General features: G+C 43.8%; 3 protein-coding genes across 4 annotated transcripts; all 3 read right to left on the bottom strand.

Annotated features, from left to right (window-relative positions):
* Positions 1–252: 252 nt before the first annotated feature.
* On the bottom strand, positions 253–4,170 carry LOC121626849 (E3 ubiquitin-protein ligase TRIM47-like). 2 transcript variants are annotated; one of them, XM_041965562.1, is made up of 4 exons: positions 4,124–4,170; positions 2,025–2,585; positions 916–1,146; positions 253–813 (listed from the first exon to the last, which is right to left on the bottom strand). In XM_041965562.1, the coding sequence occupies exons 2-4, from the start codon at positions 2,505–2,507 to the stop codon at positions 787–789; spliced, it is 741 nt and encodes a 246-aa protein (XP_041821496.1). In that variant the 5' UTR covers positions 2,508–2,585; positions 4,124–4,170; the 3' UTR covers positions 253–786. The 2 variants fall into 2 exon arrangements, with proteins under 2 accessions (XP_041821496.1, XP_041821495.1); XM_041965561.1 differs by lacking the exon at positions 253–813 and having other exon boundaries at positions 834–1,146.
* Positions 4,171–4,398: 228 nt separating this feature from the next.
* LOC121626387 (E3 ubiquitin-protein ligase TRIM39-like) lies at positions 4,399–8,827 on the bottom strand. The gene is made up of 7 exons (XM_041964868.1): positions 8,732–8,827; positions 7,840–8,427; positions 7,659–7,754; positions 7,354–7,587; positions 6,549–6,693; positions 6,436–6,462; positions 4,399–6,341 (listed from the first exon to the last, which is right to left on the bottom strand). Exons 2-7 carry the CDS (start codon positions 8,416–8,418, stop codon positions 5,815–5,817), a joined length of 1,608 nt encoding a protein of 535 aa, XP_041820802.1. The 5' UTR covers positions 8,419–8,427; positions 8,732–8,827; the 3' UTR covers positions 4,399–5,814.
* Positions 8,828–10,120: 1,293 nt separating this feature from the next.
* On the bottom strand, positions 10,121–14,456 carry si:dkey-46i9.6 (zinc finger protein RFP). The gene is made up of 6 exons (XM_041964862.1): positions 13,509–14,456; positions 11,834–11,929; positions 11,474–11,704; positions 10,903–11,050; positions 10,766–10,792; positions 10,121–10,674 (listed from the first exon to the last, which is right to left on the bottom strand). Exons 1-6 carry the CDS (start codon positions 14,454–14,456, stop codon positions 10,121–10,123), a joined length of 2,004 nt encoding a protein of 667 aa, XP_041820796.1.
* Positions 14,457–16,121: the final 1,665 nt, after the last annotated feature.

Genomic DNA, 16,121 nt, shown 5'->3' with positions numbered 1-16,121 from the left:
TAGTAGTAGCATTAATGATGTTTTTTTTTTTCATTAATATTACTGCTTGCTCTACTTTTAACTACTCTACATAGTGTTTTAGTCCACAGCAATGCACTTGCTCAATGCTTATGTTTGATCAATGTTAATATTTGACTGGCACTCAAGCTGATTGCTATCCACATGTTTCATTTCCAGTGTTTGAGACACAAGCACAACTAGAACAAAACAAAAAAAAAATATTGATTTATGTTTATTTTTAATGTTTAGGGACATTTTATTCATTCTTCCAAGAAACAAAACAGAAATACAGTGCATGTAAGCTCACATTGTGCAAAAAAAATAAATTACATCATCCACCCAGGCATAAGTTACATTCATGCTACACATACTCAATTAATGCCCACAACACAAAAGTTCAGTTTATTTTGATTTACTGGTCTAAAGCAGTTATTGTAGTTCTTGAGATTTACTGTTTCTTTAAATTTGTACAAATCACTAATATTTCATTTGCACATACAGTGTTTGCTCTTTTAAACGTTAGATGAGGTCAATACTGCTGTCATATCGGTCTTCAATATAAGGCCAGCAGCTGGTTAGCTTAGCTTAGCATCAAGACTGGAAACTGGGAAACAGCCAACTCTTCTCATCTAACCCTCAACCAGACAGCGAAAAAAGAATATTCCCCAAAAGGCTGAGTTGTTCCTTTGAAGCAAACACGGCATCCAGCTCGGCTTTTCTAGAAAAGAATAAAAAACGTTGTTCCGGCGCTCTTGAGGGTCAGTCGTCGTCATGCTCGTCCAATCATTAAGTTGAAGCGGTGTGTAGAAATTTCTGTCGAGACAAGAGAGATCGGCGTTAAACGTCGCAAATACTGAGAGAAGACCAAAAAAACGGATTTCACTGAATGCTGAAACGGTCGAGCTTCCTGCAGACCTGTATGAAGTGGAGGTCGTCTTCAGTCTGCGAGAGCTGCTCCAGCTCAGAGCTCCTCCTCTGCAGCTCGGAGATTTCCTCCTCCAGCTGTCTGATGAGATCTTTGCTCTGTACCTGTGACTCTTTCGGATGCTCTCCGCCGAGGTCTGCGGAGAGCTTGACTTTCTCGACTTTGCTCAGTCTCTCTTGGATGGCTTGTTGGAGTTTCACCCTCGTCCGTTTTAGTTTAACCTTCGGAGGAAACATTACATCAGAAACAGCGTCATTTTGTAAAGACAAAGCAATCCTCAGTGTCATTGTTCAGTCTGAGGAAATCCCGACCACAACTCATTCAATTTGTTCTTATGTTCCTTTGACAGCACCAGCATGAAAGTTTCTCTCATACTGATTTATCCGTTTCCTCTTCAAAGACTCCATGACTGTCAAGTTTGTGGTATTTTTGTATAAATGTGTGCTAAAACGATAACATATTTAAATCACACCGGTGGTTTTTGCTCTTGTTTCTCACAATTAAGACCACATGTTCTCTAAAAGTTGTAGCTTGCTGCCATAAAAAAAGTTTTATATTCCCCCTCCACATTCTTTTGTTTTCTCACTATATGTCATGATGAGATAACCCTGAAAGCTTTAGCTTAGCTTTCATGGGCTTTGAGCGCTCTCATAAACATGAAACCATTAAAAAAAATCCAGAATGCAAGCAGATTTCAAAGCATTTTTTTGTTTAGCTGTTTGGAAATTAGCTAAAATGTATGTTTACGTATGTATGTTTAAAATGTTTAGCATTTCGCTAAAACACTAAGCTACTGTGGCATAAGTGGAGAGGAGTCCGCAAACTGTCTGGAAAGCATGCTAGCATTAGCTACTGGTCATACCAGACCATGTAAAGTTTCAGCAGCGAAATAACTTGGTGCATTAAATTAACAAACGCTGTATTTTAGTGTTGGGTTCAACTTTTCATTTGTAGGATGTCTCCTCTTAAATGTTCGATAATCAATGATAAATCTGCATCCTGCAACTTTAAATGAGTCACAAATTCCAAAGTTCAATAAATCTTTGTCTATGAGAGGCAATATAATGTTTCCTGTTGTGGTGCTTTTATTAGACTTTACCTTCTTCTTTATGGCTTCCCTGTTGATAGAAATAATGTGATGGCGCCTGTGGTCCGTCTGGGCACATGTGGCACAAATGCACGTTTGATCGCTCCGACAGAACCTGTTCAGCTGCTTAATGTAATGTGGCTCCAGGTGAGCGGCACAGTATGAGGCCATGCAGTCCAGGCAGGACTTCACTGCTCTGTGCTTTCGTGGGCAGAAGTCACAGGGAACCTCTCCGGCTTTTAAAGGCGCAGCTGCTTCCTCTGTGGGGGCGTCGGCACGCAGCGTTTGGTCCGTTCTCAGCTGTGGCCTGGTGGGGAAAATGGCCTTGCAGAGGGGGCACTGGCAGGCCCCATGGATCCTCCAGTATTCGCCGATGCAGCCCAGGCAGAAGCAGTGTCCACAGGGGAGGGAAGCAGGGCTGGTGAACTCATCCAGACAGATGCAGCACTTAGGAGGCCCTGACATTAGGTCATAACTGAACGTCTGTCTTTGCATGCCTCTGCACACACCTGTGGTCTGTTTGCTGCATGCACAGATGACGGTGTATTCCACTGGTTGTTGAATATAGTGTGTCTGTTAAGAAAACAAAGACACACATATGAATTACAGTTCCTCTAAGTAAACTTAGCTCAGCTGAACAAGGCTGAGTACAAACATCTGTGTCTCAGTCTGTGTGTGGGATCAAAAGACCAAAAAGTGTTTAATTTAACTTCACAACAAGTCATTTGCACCGTGCCAGAGACAATACTGTCAAAATAATGTGGAGCTGAGCTCAATGGGGACTGGGATGTGGATACCTGGACTGGTAATGGAAGAAACTGGTGAACTCACACCTGAGCACTGTTTACCTGATTCCTAACTCTGCACTCAATAGATTGCAGATCTCTGTCAGGTGTGTCTGGCGCCTACTGCAACGTCACCACAGCTGCCTGATGCAACCAGCAGGGATTTGAATATGGAGTCTCAGCGTTCTTTAAGATGCACAGGATACTATAATGCTATTGTAACGCAGTCTCAAAAGGCCAAACTTCTAAACATAAAACGAAACGCCTCTTCCCAAACGAAGACGAGTTGAATCTCAAAGCACGTTCGTGTGGAGTCGGAATAATTGGAAAAATTAGTTCCCCATTAGGAAAATAAACGCTGAAAGTCAGCGAAGATTTTGACGCATGACTGACGTGAAATATGAAGAAACAGTCAACAGTCGTCTTAACTTTTTATTAAGTCACATTTTGTGTATCAATTTTTTTTGCTTAATTAGAAAAGTTAAAAAACAATGCAACTTCTTTGTAGCGTCCACGTTGTTTCCACATGAGGATTTAAAAGCTCATGAACACGCCAGCCTCGAAACAACGACTTCCCAGCTCGGGAAATGGGATCCATCAGTCATCCCACACAGCTCCATAACATTCAAGATGGTGGCAAAGATAAGTGAAGTGGGTCATAACTGATTACAGAGGGCGAAGGAGAAGTAACAGAGGGGGGAGGGAGGGAGGGTATATTATGCAATATACAGCACAAAAAAATATATAAAGACTCAATAAATATAGAAAATGTTTAATATTCCCTATTCATTTCTCTCCTGTGTTTAACTATGGGCCCTAACACACAGTAAGAACATTGTTGGGAAAATATCCATCAGCACTCAACATTAAAGAAACAGGATTTGCCCTCTTGAGCAAGTAGAAGCGACAACTTAGGAGCATCTGAAATGAATGAGCCTCCAGCTATGACGGCCTTCTATTCAGGAGAGTGGCGAGGATACCGTGTCAGAGCCGTGTGGTGACTTCCTGGCCAATCAGAATCAAGTATTCTGTCTGATGCTGGTAAATGATTCATTCAAAATGCCATGCTGATTGCTACATTTGTCAGAAGTACATAGAGTAAAAAGATTCACAGTAAAATATATATTTCTGGTTGTGGGTTTGTGTTTTGACATGCTGGTCTAACGACTTAAATGAGCTAAAAATGAAACTGACTCACTCATAATTTACATAACTTCAAACAAAGGTTTAATGATCAGCTCTCAGCTTGACTCAATTTTGACTAAAAACCCACTGAACTAATCAAAACCTCAAATAATGGAGCATAAAAATACAAACGGCACATACCTTTCTAGTGCAGTTACCTGTCGTCTTGTGTTATGCTTGTCTGCTGGTTCCTCCTCTGCACACATATGCAGCGGGCACGCCTTTCACTGCTTGGAAAGAGGGCGGCCCTGTTGGACTCATTTCCTGGATGCTCATAAACCCGCAAACACACCTGATAAAAGCAGGTGGTGACGTTTCCTCGCAGCAAATCAGCTGCAGCACCAAAACGGGCAACAAAACCACTACATGTTTATTTTAGTACAATAAAAAATGCAAACACATGTTAACACCTTATTTCACCTTTATTCTAATGAAGACAAGTTCATAGAACGGCATCTGAATAAAAGAAAGACATTTTGTCATGTCATGACAGTATTGCAAAATCACTTCTGTTTTTTTTTTTTTTGGGCACTACAAACCACACAGAGAGGAAGAGTTGAAGCAGATGTGATGAATTAAACAGTGTTTTTCTTTTCTCAGCTCAGCTGCAGTCCCAGCTAAACAGCTTACAGCTCACAGGCTGAGGAGCACATCGTTAGCTACGTTATAGCTACATTAGGTGACGGAGTTACAGGTTGCATCAAATAAAAAGAGAGAGTGGCTCTCCTCTGTGTAATATTAGATTTATCACTGTCAATATGTTCATTCATGCTTTTTACTCAGCAAAGTCACTCCTGTATGTATGTCAGTATGTGAATGCATCGCCCTCCAGAGGAAGTTTAGTATGTACGACTGTAAGTAAACACATCGCTGTTCATACCTCAGCCGTCACTCTGTTATGAAAATTTAATAATATGAAGTCAAACTGTCTCTAAAAACAAAGGAAACTTAAATTGTCGACTTAAATCATTTCAAACAAAAACAAAGGAGATGTTTCGCAGACAAACAATGGAGGTCAGGGTTTGGTCGTCAGGTCCCCACATTCACACCTCGTTTCCCGTTTTTTATCTGGTTGCTGATTGGTTGACTGAACTCACTGAAGGCGGGTAGCTGAGTTTGCCTCCAAATGCATCTCAAAGTTAAACCAAATTTCAAGACAAACTGTGAAAAGAGAACGAGTGTGAATGCTTGTTTCCATCCACTATGCCATTATCAGGAGTTAGTTCATTGAGATGAGCAGTAGGTGGCGCCAATTCTCCCAGAAAACCTTGATAGCGTTGCAGTACAAGATGGCGCAACAAGATGATGCCATTAAATGAGTAAAAGAATGTAGAAATCTGAGGAAGGTTACATCAGATCTGTGTGAGGCGATGATGAGACGCTTTAATCTGTGGAAATGGCTTCTTCTTTTGTTTCATGTCAAAAATGACAAAAAACATCTCAAGTGGGCATAAAAACTTTTTTTTGTGAAACTGAGGAAGTCTTTTTCCAAGTTTTGCTGAGAAATATGGCGACTCTGCTCAAGGAAAAGGACTTATAGTCTGTCTAAAGAGTGGCCACATTTGTCGCTTGATGCTTTTTCGAAAAAAGTAACTAAAAGGGTCTTAAAAGTCAACAAACGTAGCCTGAAAGTCGCTAAATAGGCAACGCTACATGCAAGAAGTGGAAGGTTGACAGGCGTAGCAACAGTAACGACGGGGTCTTTTTGGGAACCTTTCAGGATATGCTGGTTTTGAAGGGTTTCATTCTCGAGGACCTTTGGTTTGACCTTCATACTGTTCAGTTACTCTTTAGCTTTTTTCCTGAATGAGAGAAAGCAACGATGCTGGATCTCACTCAAAGGTAATAGCCAAAGGCTCGGATTTCTTGGCCCTGCTGTACAGATAGAAGTACGGGAAGAGTTTCTCTGTGAAAGACTCTCCTGTGAAAGAGTAAATGTGCAGCTTCCTGTTCACGTCATAGAAAGAGACTCTGCCTTCCATGTAGTCCACATAGACTCCTATGTTTCTCGGCCTGGGACACAGGTGGAGGGCTGTGTAGGGCGTACATTGAACTTTATAATCAAAACCACTCTTTCCTATGGCGTAGAAGCCATTTTCTTTTTTCACGGTGACCATCCCTGTTCTGTTTACCGTCTCTTTGGCGACACCGACATCCCAGTCGGTTCTCAGGCCCACTTGGACTTCCCAGTAGTGGCGCCCAGAGGTGAAGGCCTTCCTCCCTAAAATCATGGGACATTTGAACCTCTCCAAGTCGTCCGACGATGGAGAGCTTGCATTTTTGAAGTACTTCAAACGTTTCCCCGACTCATACACCACAAGGCAGCCGCCTGCCACGGCCGGGTCGAAGGTGACGGACTCTGAGAACATGGAGTTTAGTTCAAGCTCTCCTCTTCAGCGATAAGTGAATTTAATCAGCAATAAATGTAGATAAGAATATATCTGTGATCTCACCTTTATATTGTCTCATCCTGGTCAGTTCTGGAAGAAGTGAGAGCGCGTCAGTTACGTACAACTCATCAAACAGAGAGATCCTCGCTGGCGGAGGGAAAGCAGAAGGTATTTACCCGTTTCTGTCAGATTTCTCAGTTCGGCCTGAAACGTGCACACGAGATGATTCATGGCTCTCCTCGCCGTCTGCACACACAGGTCTGAGTAAACCCTGATCTTGGACCAGTTCTTGGTGACAAATGGGCTCAGGGCCTGCAAAGTCTGAAATGATTCACAAACACATGAGCATGAGTGGCGCTGAGTTATATATAATCTGGTTTTTGAAGCCAACCATCTGCACCAAAGCAGACATTTTCTTGTCTTGACACACTGTCTCTGTGCATGGCCAAGAAATCCAGCTCAGTCTCTACATATACTCGGGTTTCTGTATGGATTAAACAAACAAAACACAACATCTGAGCTTTAGAGGAAGCAGTCTTCTCATTTAACTCTCAGCAAGAGAGCAAATTAGCACATTTCCCAAAACATAAGGAAAGGAATATTTCTGGCTTTTTGCTCAACTTACAAATGTGTGCAAAGAGCAATGAGTGTGTTTCCATCCACCTGTTTTTATGCACATTTTCAATTTATGCATAAAAATAGTGGAAAGACAAGAAAAGGCGAAATATTGAAAAAAAAAAAAAAGGTTTGTATGCTCAGATGACAGATTAACTCGAATTGTGTTTTGCAGGCTTTCAGGAAATTCAGTTAAAATTTGCGCTACATTTGGCAATTTCAGTTACAATTTTTTTCTTTTGCCCTCATGACCCTGAAATAAAATCATTTAATACATCAAACTCAACTTTACATCTCATATGAAAAGAGCAAGGAAAAGATGCAAAGGAAGGGAAGCAAGGCAATGCGCGGCGTGTGCTGACTGGCCTGCAGAAGGTGAAGGTGGTCGTCACTTCGCGAGAGCTCCTCCAGCTCAGACTGCTTCCTCTGCAGCTGGGTGATTTCCCCCTGCAGCTCTTCGATCATGGCTCTGTCTTTGTCCTGTGATTTTCGGAGCTTCTCCTCGATGTTCCGTCGCAGGCTAGCGTGGGCGTCTTGTACGCGATTCACCAGCGCATTGAAGAGCTGGTCGCTGTCATCCATCTCTTTGTTTGCTTTTTCCTGAAAAACAGAATCTTTGCATTAGCGCAGATTTATGTTGAAGTGTAAAGTAGCGCATGTGCAGTACTCACTCTGCTAATTTCAGAAGAGTCAGTGAATTCCTTCATCTTTTCCATTCTGTCCTCAATCATAATTTTGATCTTTTCTTTCTTCGACTCAATGTTTTCCTAAAATGTAGAATTTGAAGAGAAAAAATCGACTCAATCCTTCATTTCATGCTCAGTCGACTCATGTAAGAAAATAAACTCTCACTTTCTGTCGAGCCCCTTCCTCTTCAACGGGCACCGTGTCGTGGTGTTTGTGGTCCGTCTCGCCGCACAGCAGGCAGATGCACGCCTGCTCGTCCCTGCAGAAAAGCTCCAGGAGCCGTTCGTGCTTCCCGCACATCCTCATCTCCAGGTCGTCCACCGGCTCAATCAGCTTGTGCCTCATCAGGGACGGGACCCGTTGGTGAGGCTCCAGGTGGGCCTCGCAGTACGACGTCAGACACGCGAGGCAGGACTTCAGGGCCCGGAGCTTCACCCCCGTGCACAGGTCGCACTTCACCTGCCACGGCGCGGCGGCCATTTCCGGCACCTCCACTTTCCTCCTCTTTACTTGGACCGAAATCTCCTCGAGCACCTCGTTGGTGGAGGTCTCGGGCCTCATGTGGAACCTTTTGTTACACGCCGGGCACCGGCAGGAATCGCTGTTGTCCCAGACCTCGCTCAGGCAGGTTTTGCAGAAGTTGTGGCCACATGGTGTGGTGACCGGGTCAGTGAAGACGTTCAGACAGATCGAACACTGGAAATGATTCTCCGGCAAGGAAGCGAGGACGCTGAATGCTGACATTATGAGTCTCTGTGGGAGAAAGTGTGCTTTATATGCTTGATATATAGTTTCTTTCAAGCTTTTCACATCATGGTTAACATGACATAGCATCTTGCTGTTGCTTTGTACTGAAGTGACACGAAAACCAGTAAAAAAAGAGACAAAAAGTTTGACAAGTCTATTTTTAGGTTGTTTACAAAACGAATCCTGACCCGCCCAATGAGTCATATTCACACGATTCAGCTTTCACAGCTTAATTCTGCAAAACATCCTTATAGTTCTACATTTTAAAAGTAAAAGCAACAGAAAAGCAGTTAGCTTGAGAATGACTCACCCGACTCTCTGTAGCTCTTCTGTAAATTAAAAATGACTAAACTGTCTCTCACATGAGAGACCACACGCAGTAATTACGGCACTACAGACAATCCTGTACTGATCATCTCGAGACGAGCGCTGAGAGGCTGAGGCAGCGCCACTAAGTGCAGTGGGTGTGGTCAATAGACGCCATTCAGCTGAAATGAAACTTAAAGTGCTTCCTAAAAAAACCCTTTCAGCCAGAAATAATGACATTTGAGAGAACATTTATTGTTCGAAATCATGAACACACTTCTCTTGGGCATACAACCTTTTGCAGCAGTGATCACGCTTAATTAAAAATCAACATGCAATCATGAACAGAGATCTAAAAACTACATGTCTGTAATTTTTTTTTGACATGTCATGCATTTTAAGGAAAAGTTCATCTTAGAGCAGTCTTGCTGAGAGCTTCACGAGAAGATCAATACCACTGTCATGACTGTAAGCGTGTGTGTCAGTCATGTAGCTTAGCTTAGCATAAAGACTGGAAACTGGGGGAAGCAACTAGCTTGGCTCTGTCTCAGTCATAAATCCGCTTAAAAGCACCTCTGAAATCTCTAATTGACTTTTGTACTCAATCAGTACAAAAATTATCCTTGAGTATAACCTCCCTTGAGTTTTTGCACATATTAAATATATATATATACACACACACACATGTATATAATGTGTTAAGTAGTTTTTAAAATGCAGCTAAGTGGTTTTTGCTGTTTTTGGACAGATAGAGGCTAGCTGTTTCCATCTGTTTACAGTCTTTATGCTAAGCTAAGCTAACCAGGTGTTGGCTCTAGCTATATATTTACCATATAGACACAACAGTGGTTTCAATCTTCTTATCAAACTGAAGACATTGCACATTTAGCATAACCGCTAAATTCCACCAGGCGCGTAACGTCCACATTCCGTCGTTATTCCGTCCACGTTCGCAGCCATTCTAGTCAAAGCGTGCGATTCCACAGCGCCCCCACAATTTCAAACTACTCCTTTAATTAATGAGCTTTTGGGTGCTGGTAGATCGGGGGTGGGATAAAGCCGGGCTAGCTGTGCTCCCCCTGCTCCCAGTCTTTATGCTATGCTAAGCTAACCACCTGCTAGCTCTAGCTTTATATTCAGTGTGCAGACAAGAGAGTGGCATCAATCTTAACCCTCATCAAGACAGTGAATAAGCGTATTTCCCGAACTACCCCTTTAAGTCTTTGTGGAATTTTCTTGAGCTGATATGATTATAACGTGCACAGTTAGTATATTTGTCGAGCTACACTATACATGTAATAAATATGCATAACACATCGAATACAGCAGTTACAGCTACAACAAAACAGTCAGTTATTTCTTTTCAGTGCTGGTTTTACCGTCAGACTTGTCATTAGCTTTGCTTGATCAGGCTTTTCTCATTCACTGGACAGATCACCATGGTATCAGAGGCCTTGTCGCAGCAGTACAGGTAGAAAAAGGGCAAGATCTGCTCTGTGAACGAGTCTTTGAAGGTGTAAATATGGGTCCGAGCCCTCACGTCATAAAAGGACACCTGCCCCTCCTCGTAGTCCACGTACACCCCCACCCGCTTGGGCTTGGGGTCAAGCGGGAGCAGTATTGGCGGGGATGTTGACACCCGGTACCCCTGGCCTTTCTTCATGGCCAGAGCCCAGTAGCCCTGCGTGGTGCTGACAGAGATCCTGCCCTTTCTGTTGACGGAGGACCTGGCAACGCCCAGGTACCAGTCGTCCTTGTCCCCCACCTGGACTTCCCAGTAGTGTCTCCCTGAGGTGAAGCCCTCGCGGCCCAGGACGATGACCACTGTATCAAAGCGATCGGGGTGGTCTGGGAGGTCCTGCCATGCACCCAGGTGCCTCACCTGATGTCTGTCTTGAGAAAGCTGCAGCCAGGGGTTGGCTGAGTCCGGGTCCAGAGTGACGTCCACTGCACAAACACAAGACAGTGAAGGAGTTAGTCTGTCGGAGACTTTCAAGATGATGAACAGAGCAAAACCAATGCAAAAAGAAAATTTTACCTCCATACTTGAGGATCTTTTTGATCTCTGTAAAAAAAGAACAACCGTGTCAAACTTATTCCGGCGATGCTCTCAATTTAAAATCAAAATGAACACAAACATACAACAGATGCACTGGAATGCTACAGGAGACTTACCACTTTCAGCCAGTTTGTCAACCATTTCATTTAACGATGCCTCCAGTTTGGACATGGATCTCCTGATCATGCCAACACATGTGTCAGTGGGAACGCTGGTCTCAGACCAGTCTTTGACAGGAGGAGGAGTGCAAAGGGCTGGAAAGTTCTACAGAGGGGTAGACCACAAGCAATGAGTCAGAAGCAAGTCACGAAACACAAGAATTAAAAAGCTTTTTTCTCTTAGATTGAGTCCCTGTTGCACACTTTTCTGATTTTAACATCACATAAACCAACAGATATTTATCTGCTTAAACAAACACAGGCAACACTGTGAGATTATTTCCACAGCCTCCAGCCAACAGTAGATTTTAAATGATGTGCTTTCGGGTTGCACTACAGTTCAGAGCAGGAAGAGGGCGCTGTTGTTTCACCACAAAGGCCTCTCTGATGGTGCTGCCAGAGCGGATGGTGGATGAAACACTCATGGAATAGTTCATTTTACAATGATAACACCCTTTAGTAAGACAGTATACATAATTTACCTTTAAAGTGATCCCAAACCTTTCTCATTAAAGGAAGGCTCTCTCACCTTTAAGAAGTGAATGTGGTCGGTCCGAGCCACGTTCTCCAGGTCTGTTTTCCTCCTCTTCAGCTGAGCGATTTCCTGGTCCAGCTCAGCGATGAAGCCTTCGGCCCACCTCTCCGTCTGCCTCTGCTTCTCCTCTATGGTCAGAACCAGCTCGGCCTGAGTCCTCTGGATGGAGCGGACCAGCTCCGAGAAGACCTGCATGCTTTCCTCGACCTCTCTCTGAGCGCTGGCCTGAAAACGCAGACAAAATACACAAATCCACGTTGCGAAATAATCTTAGTTTAAAAGTGCGTTTGCTGAATTTTAAAGCGCCAGCAAGCTTTGGGACAGCGGCCTATCTTTAATCTCAGGGGGACTCACTTTGTTCAGTTCCACTGATTGCTTGATCTCCTCCACCTTCTTCACTCTGTCCTGGATCATCTGCTGGACGTCTATTTCTGTCCTCTTCAGCTGCGCCTGCACAACAAGATTTGACACAAGCAAGGCTGACGACAGGCAAACACACGATAACTTGCTGATATGAACGCTGACTAAAGTGACAGTTGCCCATCTGCCCCATCAGGAAATTATTTTCATGACGTCAAACCAATAGTACAGTTAGATTGAATTTCATGGTCTGCAGGTTGGCTCGCTTGTTTTCTTTGACAACAATGAAAACACCATTATTGCAGGACGCAGGACGAGTTTGCTGTCCGAACTATGACACCAGACTAGAAACGGTTGGGGTGTGAAAGACACCAGTTCAGTGTGGACACAAGGCAGCAGACGTAGAACAAATTGAACATGGAGGACGAGTTAGATAAAAAAAAGGTAACAGAAGACGAAGAAGAACAAAAGGCGTCATTACAGAACCACTGATGGGCAACTTGAATACCGCAATCAATTACTTATTACAAATTACTAATTGAAAAGCATGCGTATGGACTGAGTGACATCTATAGCAGTGAGGTTGCTCTCTAGAGTCTGTGCGGTTTGTCCGTTCTGGGCTACTGTAGAAACATGGCGGTGCAACATGGCGGACTACATGGAAGAGGACCTGCTCCCTCTCTATTCGAAGGAAATGAAAACACAATTATTCTTTTTTTTCCAGGCAATTACCCGGGTCGAAAGGCAGCACACTTAACCGTATTAGAAATCTAATTTAGGTATAGAAAAGTAATTATAAGTACACTTTTAGTTTTTGTACTTAAAAAGCGTACTTCTAAATAGATGTATTAAAAATGAATATAGTAATTCTTAAAGTGGTATTTCAAAGTATTTATAAAATGCGTACTTTACTGCAAGTGTATTATAAATTATACTTAAGTATACTAACACAAATACAAATACACTGTCAGCATGTTTAATTAAAGTGTACTTTGATTTCACTTAAATTTAAGTGGTGATATAATACAATTGTGCTGAAAGTGTGTTTTGAATGGTCATGAATCAGGATCTTCACTAGTGGACTTTGTAAAAAGCCAAATTAGCAAACTATTTACACTTAAGGTATACTCCATTATTACTCACGTACTTGAGTACACTTGAGTATAGTTGAAGGCAGCAAAAATAACAAAAAGTTTTTGTTTAAATAGCAGAATATGATGGGATTTACTGGCTATCCAGCAGCTCGCTTAGCATCCTGAAATTACGAGACTCCTGAATGTAGCACAAGAAAATCACAGCTACAATACACAATACACTGAAGATAACAGTACATGATCTCATCCCTCACTATTTGCCATCTTTGCAGGTTAATTCCCCATCTTCTGACTGCGTGTTGTTTAATCTCCGGAGAGGCTGCAGACTGTGTATCTGTTATCTGGGTCAAATATGTGTTTATGCATGTAAGTCACTTTTGTTTTAACCTTTTCTGCAAGCTTGAAAACCTGTTTTGCTGCCTTATATAACAACACTTTGAATGTCTCAGACTCTCAGAGACTGAGTGGAGGCTCCACTGGGATTGTTTGGCCCTTTGAGAGTTCAAATGAGAGCCGCTCCACCTCTACAAACAGCTAAAAGTGAGATGTTTGATCACTGATGCGGCTCGTCTCACCTTCTTCTCTGTCCATTCCCTCTCCACAGGGACGGTGTAGTGGGCCCGGTGGTCCGTCTCGGTGCACAGCACGCACACACAGGTCTGGTCCTTCTTGCAGAACAGCTCCAGGAGCCTCTCGTGCTTCGGGCACATCCTGTCCTCCATGTTCGCCACGGGCTCCATCAGCTTGTGCTTGGTGAACCTGGCGGAATGAGACTTCAGGTGCTCCTCGCAGTAGGAGGTCAGACACACGAGGCAGGATTTGACCGCCGTCGGCCTGCCTTCCCCCAGGCAGACATCACAGAGGACCTCCTCCCAGCAAGGTGGGAGCGAGGAAGGTGAGGATGGAGGAGCTGGAGAAGGTGGGATTTGAGGTGAGGGCGGGGGCGATGTCTGGGGCAGCGGAGGCGGCGGCGGCCCCTGAGCTGTGGCCTGGGGTGATGCTGGAGGAGAGGTTTTGGCTGCTGACGCAGGAGGGATCAGCGGTGGTAGCTCCTCTTGAAGTGGCTTTCTCTCTCCTGGTTTCTCCTTCTTTCTCCTGTCCTCCTCTTGCTTCTGCTTCAGCTCCTGCAGAAGCTGCTGCCTCTGATCTTCCTCCAGAAGCCTCTCCTCATCCTCCTTTCTCCTTCTTTCCATCGTCCACTTCTTTTCCACGCCGTCTTCGTCCGTCTCGCTCACTTTCCCTTCCACACCTCTAACCCTGATCTCCTTGAACTGCTCTGCAATCTCCCTCAGGACGGTGTTGATGCTGATATCAGGCCTTTTGTAGAAAGACTTCTTACACATGGGACACTGGTACAAAGGGCTGGTTTTCCAGTATCCCAGGATGCAGCTCTGGCAGAAGTTGTGTCCGCAGGGGATGGACACGGGGTTGGTGAAGACGTCGAGACAGATGGAGCAGTGCACCTGCTCTTCGGAGAGGTTCCCAGTGGTGGCCATTCCTGCACGGCGGAGAGGCAGGGTCATTTTCAGCGCAAGAAACCAGGCTCTGAACGTGGCATCAAACCTGCTGTGATATCGAGGTGGCTGGGGTTAGACGGCGGGACTTCATGTGGGGTCATGTTCATGCAGATCTGCTTGGTAAAGCATGACAGGAGGCTCATTTATCACAGCAAATTCAAGCCAAAGATTTGACAGTAAAGGCTCTGTCAAGTCAAGGTTTTGCACCATAAGATTAAATCAAATTCATCCTTTTTCTTTCCTGTAATAAACGAGCCCCTGTGAGTGCAGTGATGTCAGACTGTGTGTTTACTTTTGTATCTCCAGCCTGACCAATACCAGACGATACCGATACATGAGAATTTAAAAAATCTGACACTTTATCGACTAATATTTCACTTTATCATAAACACACAATATGCTTTTATATAGTCATATATAATATATATATTTTTTTATATATATGACTTGAAAGTGCAAAGCATGTAATAGCAACACTTTTAAAGTTGCCTCAAACATATTTTTGGCATTTATTGCAAATTCTTCACACTCATTGTCCGACAAATACACCACTACCAACTAATAACTAATATCTGCTGCTAATATCGGCTCCTACAAATGATTTTGTGTTTGTTCAGATGTTGAATTTTTAAACCTGAACTTCAAGTTATAAATATCGTGCTTGTTTAATTAGCTTGTACGCTGGCAGAGTGTCTGAAGCTGACAGTGAGTGCTCTGCTTGAGGCCCAGGTATTCACAGACCAGATTAACATCTTTCCAAAAATATGGGTCGAGCCGTGCTCCCCTGCTCCGAACAGTCATCTGGGCTATTCAACGCTGAAACATCTGCCTCAAAACATACGAACTTGAAGGTGGGATTAAAGTCTTTTCTTGAATTCTATTTGTGTCTGCACCGAGCAGGCTGCAGCAGAAAACAAAGTCCTTAGGTCAGGTCACAGCTCTGAAGCGACCAAACAATAATTAAAAAGAAGAAAAAAAATCCAAGATACAAACAACAAACAGTCCTCTAAGAGACCTGCTGGTGCAGAGAAAAACAGACAAGGAAAAGGCAGGAGAGGAAGAGGAGCAACAGAAGAAGCAGAGACATGGGGACACTCACCAGAGAGCAGCTGCCTGGAGGCTCACCCTGTACACTGACACATGAGACAGGCTGCGACCACCTCCACCTCCCCCCACTAATAGACACACACACACACACCTCACACCCAAAATACACCCCCCCTCCCTCCCTCTTTACCCCAGATACAAATTTATACCCCCCGACCATGGCCCTTTAGGAGGATTAAACCTTACAGCTGCTTTGCAACACTGCAGGAAATTCCTCGTCATGTTGAGTTTTTGGTTATTTAATGGCTACAATTGTGGCTTTAAAGTCACAATCTGTGATTTGCTTCACTAGTTTGGTATCGCAGAGCTACTTTAATGTACCGTGAGGGGTTTCTGCTATTTTGTCCACCTCCTGCACGTGGGGCAGATGGGTCTAAATTTGGGCTGCAGGAGGCAAAACCTGTGCGAGCCCGTGAAAAGCCTTCTCTGCCGCCTCGTATCACTCCGCTAAGAAAATCTTAGTGTCTGTCTGATCTGTTTATGTTTTCACTGAACTACATATTTAACATATTAAACTGACTGATTGATTGATTTGGTATTAAGTCCTAGCCTGCAGCAGCCAGA

This window comes from Chelmon rostratus, chromosome 23 (genome assembly GCF_017976325.1).
Source record: "Chelmon rostratus isolate fCheRos1 chromosome 23, fCheRos1.pri, whole genome shotgun sequence".
NCBI classification, from domain to species: domain Eukaryota; kingdom Metazoa; phylum Chordata; class Actinopteri; order Chaetodontiformes; family Chaetodontidae; genus Chelmon; species Chelmon rostratus.
This window is presented reverse-complemented; position numbering and strand designations above follow the sequence as displayed.